Source organism: Rattus rattus, chromosome 1, assembly GCF_011064425.1.
Source record: "Rattus rattus isolate New Zealand chromosome 1, Rrattus_CSIRO_v1, whole genome shotgun sequence".
In the NCBI taxonomy this organism is placed as follows: domain Eukaryota; kingdom Metazoa; phylum Chordata; class Mammalia; order Rodentia; family Muridae; genus Rattus; species Rattus rattus.
The window spans coordinates 99,417,242-99,427,026 of record NC_046154.1 but is presented as its reverse complement, the minus strand read 5'-3'; the positions used below and the strand labels follow the sequence as shown (position 1 = coordinate 99,427,026).

General features: G+C 52.9%; 1 protein-coding gene across 1 annotated transcript; it reads right to left on the bottom strand.

Moving 5' to 3' along the window:
- Positions 1-440: 440 nt before the first annotated feature.
- On the bottom strand, positions 441-3,255 carry LOC116888678 (forkhead box protein E1). The gene has a single exon (XM_032889976.1). It carries the CDS (start codon positions 2,667-2,669, stop codon positions 1,557-1,559), a length of 1,113 nt encoding a protein of 370 aa, XP_032745867.1. The 5' UTR covers positions 2,670-3,255; the 3' UTR covers positions 441-1,556.
- Between the last annotated feature and the right edge of the window lie 6,530 nt (positions 3,256-9,785).

Genomic DNA, 9,785 nt, shown 5'->3' with positions numbered 1-9,785 from the left:
TTACACTGTGGCTTCTACTGTATTCCGATCGGAGGTGTGATTTAGTTAAATGCTCCTCTGATAGGAACCAATTTCACACATCTTTGTGAATGGGATAGAAAGTCTCTGTCTCTCTGTCTGTCTGTCTCTCTCTCTCTCACACACACACACCTACCAGTGCTTTCCTGGCATCTTTTCACAGCTGATCTCTTCTTTACCAAGCTAAAGACACAGAAAGAGGCCGAGTTTTTCCTGTTCATTGTCGCTTGTTCAGCTTTTTAAAATTATTATTAAATCAGTCCGTCTAAAAACCCTGGTCTGTCTGAAGGAGGGGAGTGGAGCCTTCAACGCTAGATAATTTTTTTTTCTAAAATAAAAACTTCTCAAGAGAAAGATGGAGACATGTTGGATGTTTCCTCTGACGTTGAATTTTAATTTCTGTGAACCTGCTGCCTAAAACAAACAAGATACAGAATGAAATAAAAAAATTAAAAAAAAAGATTTCTTTGTTAACCATCTATTTTATTACTTTTCTCTTCCTTTTTGTTCGAGGAGGGCGCCGAAGAAGGAGCGCACAGGAAACAGAACAGACAGCCCCAGTTAAGGAAAGTCTCCCCACCTACATTCTTCTTATCAGAAAATCAGATTTTTGGCTGGGTAGTCACTGCTGCGGAATGACCAATCTCTCTCTCTCAAAACAACAACAACAACAACAACAACAACAACAACAACTCAATAATTAAGGCACAATCTCTACTTGGAGCCAGTCCTGGGACTTTGGGTTAAATACTTGCCAATGATCTGTTCCCATTCCTGGATGGCCTTCGGTCATGGCTACTGGGAAGCCCTAGGTGGTTGACCAATGCTGCCAAATATGGAAGGTTGGCACCCAAGATAATGGGAGTGGGTTTAAAAATGAGACGGTGGAATCGCACAGTTCTGTATAACAGATAGACTCAAAATTCAGGTGTTGGGGCTGGATCACACCGAGGAATTCTCAGTTACGGTTGCGACCCAGGCTTGTGGCTCTCAGAGGCAGGGAAAACCAGCCCCGCTGAACCGAACTAATTTTTAAAAAGCAACTCTTTTTGCAAACTTGATCTCACTTTAATTATAAAGGCACTGTCCGAGCCTTTTATTTGGGGTACGGTAGTCAAAAGTATAAGAGGCGAACGTGTAAAAAGCCCGAGTTTAGCGCAGCATAGCACACGCTGAAGCCATACTCCACCACAGTTCAGGATTCTAGATTCTGCTGTGGGCAACAACGCAACTCTCCACCCTTTACAGCCTAGGGCCCTCCCTAGTAGAATGGCGGAAAGGCATGCTCTTTGGAGCTTCGCGTCATCGAGGGTCCCTTGTGTCCGCCCAAACGCGGCTATGGCCTCCCTACGTCCGCCCACGTCCAAAGCAAATCCGGTCTGTGAACAGGGCAAGACACCGAGCCTCCGCGACCCTCGGAGGCCTCGCACACTCGTGAGTCTCAGTCCGATACACTTTTAGTCCTGTCCACTGGTTCCGGGGGATTTACATCTTTCAGAACCTGCCGGAGTCCGTGAGGTTTTGTGCTTACCCCCGGCTCACATGGCAGACACGAACCGATCCACCGCGCCGGGGTAGGCGGTGGCGTGGCGGGAGTGATAGGCACCTCCACCACCGGCTCCGAGTTGCCCACTGGGATTATAGCAGGGCCCCAGCGCCGCTCCGAACTGGCCAGGAGACGTGCGCCCGTAGAAGTCCACCGTGGCCTCCACGCCGCCGCTGCCTCCTCCCGCGGTGGGCGAAGTGGGTCCGGCCAGACGGCCCGCAGCAGCGGCGAAGAGCGCGCTGCTCGCCCCTTGCGGGTACGCGCCGTCGGGGCCCGCGTAGGCGGCGGCATAGGCGGCCGGGTTGACTGGCCGCGCGCCCGTGCACACCGCCGGCTGGAAGCTCCCAGTGCCCGGCGCGCCCGCCGCAGCCGCGAAGGCGCACGAGCCGCCGGCCGCTGATGGTGCGGGGCCCAGATCGGGGCTGAGCGGCCTCTCGGGAACCAAGCCGAAGACCCGGCAGGGCCCGGGCGACGCTGCGGGGTAGTAGACCGGCGGGGGTGCGGCGAGCGGCGGCGCGTAGCCCGCATAGACGGCTCCCGGGTAGGCCGGCCTCGCGGCAGGCACGGCGCCCGGGAAGATGGCGGCGGCGGCGGCGGCGGCAGCAGCGGCTGCATCATGCATGTACGCCGGGTAGGTGGACAGGTCCGAGCGCTTGAAGCGCTTGCGCCGGCGCAGGAAGCTGCCGCTCTCGAACATATCCTCGGCGTTGGGGTCGAGCGCCCAGTAGTTGCCTTTGCCCGGGCGGCCCGCCTCGCGCGGGATCTTGAGGAAGCAGTCGTTGAGGGTGAGGTTGTGGCGGATGCTGTTCTGCCACTTCTTGGGGTTGTCGCGGTAGAACGGGAAGCGCTCGGTGATGAACTTGTAGATGCCGCCCAGAGTCAGGCGGCGCTCGGGCGCGTGCGCGATAGCCATCGCGATGAGCGCGATGTAGCTGTACGGCGGCTTCCCCCGCTGCAGGGGGCGCTTGCGTCGCCGTCCTCCGGCGCCGCGACCCGCCACCTCGGCCGGGACCCCCGCGCCCGCCGCCGCCTCACCGCGCTCTTCCTTCACGGCCGCCAGCGCCTCCGGCTGCGGCGGGGGCGGCGGCGCGCTCTCGGCCGTCATGGCGCCGCGGTCCCCCGTACCCCCCGTCCTCTGCAGCTGCGGACGGCCGCGCCGGCCCCAGATCCCGAACCCCGGGAGCCGACTCTGCCGGGGCTTCGCGGCTGGCACGGAGAGCGCTGAGAGCAGGGGACTTCGGGGTCTGGAGCGCTGCGTCCACCGACGGCTCCTGCGGGGCACGGGCCAGAGGGTCCTTGAAGTTCTGGTGCCAAGAGATCAGGGGGTCCGGAGGTGGCTCGGAGGCTCGGGTGGTGGCAACTGTTTGGGAGTTCCTGCGGGTCCGAGGATGACCGTCGAGGCGGTGCGCGTAGAGGAGGCTGCGGGCTGGGGTCTCTGTGCAGGAGCAGTCAGTGGGGGAAACGTACACCCCTGCGGTGGCCGCCCATGCCGCACCTCTGCGGTGAAGGTACAGCCCAAGCGGAGGGCAGAGAGGCGAAGCCGGTGGCGAGGCGGGCGAGTGGGCCGGGCCGGGTGGCGAGCAACTGCTCCGCTCTGCCGCCCTGGACTCCAGCCCCGAGTCCCGCCGGCGAGACGCTCTCCTGCACACACCTGGGCCAGCTCCTCCCTCCGCTGGCTTCGCCTCCTTAAAGGCGCCTGCAAACGCGGGGCGTAGCCGGTTCCTTGCCCGCCCCTCGACTGCCGCCCCCACCCCCGCGGCTGGCACACCTCCCCAGGTAGCGGCTGGAGCTCCACAACGTCAGAGTGGGGAGGGCGCCTGGAGGTGCGGGGGCCGGGCCCCCTCTGCGCGCCAAGCGGGAGACTGAGGCTCCAGGACTCCAGGAGCTCGCCCCAGCGCTCCTGAATTATGGCCTGTCTTCTGCAGAAAGTTGGGAAGAGGGCTCACTGCATTTTCTTGTCCAGAGAGGGTAAGAACTGGACGAGGGTGGGGTGCGTTTAATTATTGTGGGGAGGAGAATAGGAAGTTCTTGGGATTCTTTCCAAGAACCAGGTTTAGGTTACCTGGCCCAATCTCTGGTCCAGTTCTTTTTCAGAGAAGGATTCCCAAGTCCGCAGCAACTTCGCTGCTCTCAGGAGCCTGCAGCCTGCGTCTGTTTTAGAATGCGCTTCCCAGCTAGTGGTGAGGTAGTGCCACAGGCAGTCGCTTTACCGGGTTCCTGGGCTGTCCCGAAGTTTTTTCTTTTTTCTTTTTTTAATCTCAGGAGTTGTGCAGGGAAAGCCTCCCCACCTGATCGCGGTCGTTAGGTGGCTTGGGACCCTTCTCCATAGGCAGGAGAGTGCTTGGTTAGACAGGATTTGGCTCTCGCTCTCTGGCAGTCGCCCACCTCTCAATCCCTCCACTACCCTGGGGCCAGAGTGGGCCTAAGAGTGAAGACTTGGGGGAAGCTGCTGCAGTCGTCAGTGCACAACTCTACTGTGTGTGTGTGTGTGTGTGTGTGTGTGTGTGTGTGTGTGTGTGTGTTCCAAAGTGTCCGGTTTCTGCCTTCCTCTGGCAGGATTCCGTGCTAGAGCAGGACTCCCAGCGGTGCAGCCCCACCTGCCCGCTTTGCTCTCTGGCCACTTTTGGGACTGGTTGTGTTCCCATCTCAGGAATCTAAGATTTGGTTCTTAAGATTCTCACCGTGAAGCCAGTACCTTTCCTAGGGATGGGAATTGTGGGTGCAGAGCGACGAAGGTGCCTGACTGGAAAGAGACACACTGTGGAGGGTTCAGGTGTAACGTGGGTGGCCCGGCCTTCTGGTTTATTGCTTTCTTCAGTGGACACTGGCTGCCTTTGGAGAAAGGAGGCAGAGAGCACAGATCCTCTCTCCCTCCGTTGACCTGGGCTTGCTTGGAGACCTTTCCCCGCAGGAGCATGCCCTTGAATGCAGAGAGGGGCTTTCCACTTGCTGGCCGCCGCCCTCCAGACTTCCAAAGAAGTTGGGGAAATCTAGATTTCTCATGTTTCTTTGCCCCCAAAGCAAATTTTAAGCTAATGGTGTGATTTGGAACATCTGTGGTTCTCCATATTCCAAGATTTGTATTTTAAATTCTGAGTGGTTATCTCAGTGTGATTCTCTACATTCTTGTGGCTATAAATATCTGCTAACCATCTAAAATGGGCATCAGGGTAGCTCGGCCGCTGGTGATAGCACTTTCCACAAAGCTCGAGGACCGGAGAATGACTCCTAAGAGGCCTCTGACTTCTACAAAAGGTGTGCGTATGTGCCTGCGCCAGGAAAACACACACACACACACACACACACACACACACACACACACACACACAATGTAAAAAGTAAAGAATCACTATATAAAGATGCTATAACTATGGCTTTATGCCTGGAACTTGCTCCACTATCGGAAGCTGCTTCTTTCTTTGGTTTTATGTACGTTTTTTCTTTTCTACGTTCTGAAGTGCGTATTATTTAATTTGAATTCCCGTCCAGGTGTGTTTTACTGGAAGATCTGGATCTTAATAAATTCATAATTGCTATCTTCTTTACTTCCAAAATGTAAGTAGTGGATCGACTCGTTTGTAGTGGACTAAAGGAACTCCATTCTTGTGAGTTGCTAGAGTTTGCTTTAGTGATTATCCATGACTTTCTGATCACCCCCTGAGCTCCTTTGACTGCGGCTAGAATCCTCCAGGCCCCGGAGGTCTCTGGTCCTGCCTTGCCATTCTTCTAGAATTTTAATTCCTCCAGACATTGCCTTCCCAATGCTTGGTGGCACCTCAGCCTCCAGGGATTAGAATTCTCAAGATCAGGACTGCCAGGTTTGATAAAAAAGAAGGAAAAAGGGTTGGGGATTTGGCTCAGTGGTAGAGCGCTTGCCTGGGAAGTAAGGCCTTGTTCGGTCCCCAGCTCTGAAAAAAAAGAAAAAAAAAAAAAAGAAGGAAAAAAAAAAAGACTCCTGAATTTTACTGCTTAGAATTTCATTCAGATAATGCACTTTTACACCATGATGCAAAGTTCTGACAAATTACTTGATTAATACAAAGGTCATGAGTTTATCCATCTGGATCAAAGCAATAGGTAAACATTTCCCTCTTACTCCCCACGCCCTTTTTGAACAGAGGTGGGTCGGTAATGGTCAAGTTCCCCCTTAATGGGGTGGAGTCACGGACTCCATTAGCAATTGCTTGAATGCTAGGGTGGTGGTTCCAGTGCCTTGAAAAATCATTCTCCCAGTCCAGCAGAGGCGGGGGTTGGTAGCTGATCTCAGGCGGGACAATTTATTTCCTTCCAGTGTTCAACCACAAGTGTTCCCAGCACCCCTTGGGACAACTTGTGTGTGTGTTTTGGTTACTAGAGTGTCACAGAAGACCTGGAAGTCTTCTGCGACAATGGCTTTCTCCCATTTGAAGCTCTGGAGTGGTTTTAAATGAAATTCAAAGGTCATGGAAAATTCCAACATATTCCTTGACTCAGGTGTCTGTGCCTGTAGAAGCAGAGATAACCGGCCATCTGCCTAGCTTTTGGGGCGGGGGGAGGGTTAGAGATGGAGAGGGACCTTAAGGACCAGGGCTTGGGAAGGAGATAGGACCATGGATTGAGAGAATACAGACCTCTGGCTCTTACTCTAGCCGGGGTGGTCTCCTAGTCTTCTCCAGAGCTCCTGGTGTCTCCCTCCTGGACCCTTCTTTTGGCCCTTCTCATCCATTCAACAGGAACAGAAGATGCGTGCACTTCTCAGAGGACACAGCCACCATTATCATGGTAATGGGGGTGGGGAGGAGACTGCTGGCTCACTGGGTTGTATGGCTCCAAGAGAGCACTGCCACCAAACCAAGCCAAGCCAAACCAATCCAAACCAAACCAAACCAGCTCAGTGTGGTTGGTGTAACAACTCCAGTTCACTCATCCGAGGCCCAGCGCCTGGGAGCCAGCCTGGGACCTTATGAGGCCTCAGCTTTCCCTTGGGTAAAATGAAGGTGTGCTTCCTCCTCAGAGTTGAGAAGGTGGGGTGGAAACTGAGTCCTGAGGTCGTTTTTCTTTTATCTTTTACGTTATTTTCAGGTTGAAACAATGGTGCGCTGAAAAGACCAAAAGTTCTAGCTTGTGTCTCTTGTGGGCAGAGGTAAGATGCCCTGTTGGAGAAAGCACTAAGTAATTAAGGGAAACTATTTTCAGGCCTAGCTGGGATTTCTGTATCTCTACGGGGGTAGGGGATGTCCCAGTGTGCAGGAACCACAGGCATCCAGAGTGGTGTGGAGATCTTGGAACAGACTTAGAAAACGCTTTTCCCAGTTCATTCATTCACTTAAATAGTATAAACAGAATCATCATTCCGAGGGAGTGGATCACAACTGGGGGTCCAGGGGCGGACCCCTGCCACCAGCAGGGAAGCGCTTTCTTTGGGTGCCTTGAGCCCAGTTTAACACCAGCCTCAGGACCTCTCCAGAGAGGATTTGCAGAGCAAGCCTGAGCTCCGCAGCTCTGCGAAGGAGAAGGTGGCTCAGAGCTCAAGCCCCGGCTCGCTCCACAGCCTGGACCAGGTCGAGACCTTGCGGGCGCTCCCCTCGCTTGGGTGGTGCTCCACGCTTAGCTCCTAATGCTTCACCCAGGACATCAAAGGCTTTAGCTCCATCACGCGCCCTCGGGCTGGGGAGGGATAGGTGGGTGGACAGCGCCTTTTTCAGCCTCCCTGGCCAACTGGCGAACGTTCAATTGATTTCGGAACAGCACCCATCTGCCTTTTTGGTTCTTCGGGCTGGACTGAGGTAGTAATGCTCGGGAGAATCCAGGAGCCCAGAATTGGTAAGGAAGATTGTTGTCTTTATTTTGGAGGAAATAAACTTAATTACTTAAGTACAAGGCACCCTGGGGAAGGCTTTCTTTAAGCTGGAGGTCTGCCCAGGACCTGGTTCCTGTCCCACTCCCTCCGGAGTGTAATTCTGTTACAGTATTTAAGCGAAGAAACAAGATCCTGGGATCCCCACGCTACTCAGACCCTAAGAGTCAAGGTCCTTGTACAGTGAAAGCCCAGTGGAAACTCAAAATCCCAGCTAGGTCAGAGAAAACATTTACTAATTACTTGATATTTCTTCTTGGTGGGCATCTCACCTCTGCCCACAAGTGGGACAGGCTGGAGGTTTTGTCGCTTGTCTTTTTTGCTTGGTAGTCTCAAAAGACCAGGATTTCACTCCCCTCCCCTGTTTAGGGTGAGAGTGCCTGTAGCGCTGGGTTCTAGTTCCACAGTCAGTGGCACAGAAAGATCTGCCTCCTTTCCTTGGGTCCTGATGCTTCTAATGATCCAGTGGCCAGGCAGGTAGTATCCTCTGTATCTGTCCCAGTGTGGAAAAGGGCAGGTTACATGAATGGGGTGGGGTTAGAATATGTTTGAACTAAAGGGTGCCCTGAGGGAATGGTTGTGATGGCAGTGATGGTGGTGGTGGTGTCTGTGTATTCACTTTCTGCGCTTGCCTTTTTTTTTTTTTTTTTTTTTTTTGGTTCTTTTTTTTTTTTTTTCGAGCTGGGGACCTGAACCAGGGCCTTTATGCGCTTCCCAGGGCAAGCGCTCTACCACTGAGCTAAATCCCCAACCCCTCATGCGCTTGCCTTTTGAGAATTTTGTTTGTTCTTTTGTGTCTGTCTGGAGTACCAGGTGTGTGTGTGTGTGTGTGTGTGTGTGTGTGTGTGTGTGTGTGTGTGTGTGTGTGTGTGTGTTGGTCTCACCTTCAGTTATTTTGCCTGTCCTCCATCTGATTCTTGACTTGGAAACTGAAAGAACAAAAGCCAGTCAGTTCCCACAGCCTAAATCATCCTCTCACCTCCTGGAGAGGCAAGACGGGGCAGATGAGTATCTGCAGGGAGGATGTTGGGATTCCTCTGCTCTGTGGGGAAGGAAGGGACTCATTCTACCAAGGACCAGATTTTCCCTGTATCCAAAGCTCCGGTCTTCTTCAGAGGGCATCATCTTCTGTCTCTGCACAAACTCTCTCCCAGTCAACTACAGGCAAGATCAAGCAATTTGCTGGGGCTGCCATTCAGAGCCGTCTCACACATCCACTCTTCAACTTTATCTCTCCCCTGCTCTTTGATCTTTCCTTCTTTAAAAAAAAATTTTTTTTTAATTGTTGTTTTTGAGACAGAGTCTCACAAGTTCCAGGCTGGTCTCAAATTCACTACTGAGGATGGCTGGGGTTATAGGCACCCAATTTATGCAGCCGTTGGTGATCAAACCTTCTGCAAGCACTCTACTATCTGACCTTATGTTCCTAGCATTCTTCTTCCGAAAAGTGCTAAACACAGCAGTTCCAAATTAAAGAGCTTCAGAAAAACACATGTATAACCCCAATCCCACCAAACACACAAGAAGGAGAAACAAAACATAACAACCAACTGTGCCCCCCAACCCCCGCCTCTCCAAACAAGCTGGGACAGGTCTGAAGAAGGGGTGTTTGGCCTCCAGGTAGACTCCAGAGGATTCCTGAAAAAACAAAATATTTAATTTATTTTTTCTGTTTTTCTAGGCTAAGGATGGGAAGTATGACCTCATGCCATTGGGTACCAGGTCACCAGCACAGTTCAGGAAGAGAGAATATGCACACACACACACACACACACACACACACACACACACACCCTGTGACTATTAGCCAGCAAGGTAGGTCTCCAGGGTGCTGGGGGTCTAGATAGGAAGCTTGAGCTTGCCTTGTGTGGACATAACACAGGAGTGGGGGAGGACTGGTATTGGGGTCCCTTTAGGTGGGCTCCTGAACCTGTTGGCAGCCAATCGTCCCAGAGGGTGGGACAAAGGATCTAAGAAGCAAGGGCCTGATAATTAACTATAGGAGGAGTCAACCTGACAACAGCCTCTGCTGTTTCTGAGTTTCTGTCACTTTCCCTTTAAGGTTCTACCCTGTCCCTTAGATGAGCCACTGTATTCCTGTTTCTGTTTGTGACACCTTGGGCATTGGCCAGTCAGAGGAAGACATGGATTTTATCAGGCGATGAGCAAAGGTTCAAGCTCTTGTAAACAGCTCTGCCTCATTCCTAGATGTCTCTGCTGGCTCCCAGCCCTCTTCCCTCCTTGCTAGGACTTCCTAGAACCTGTCATTCACAGTGTATTGACACAGCCTGAACAAGCGCGAAGAAAGAGGATCTGTTTTGAAGGGAAGAAAGGAGCATCCTTCTCTTAAAGCGTGCAGGCTAGGGTCAGCATTTGTCAGTGGCT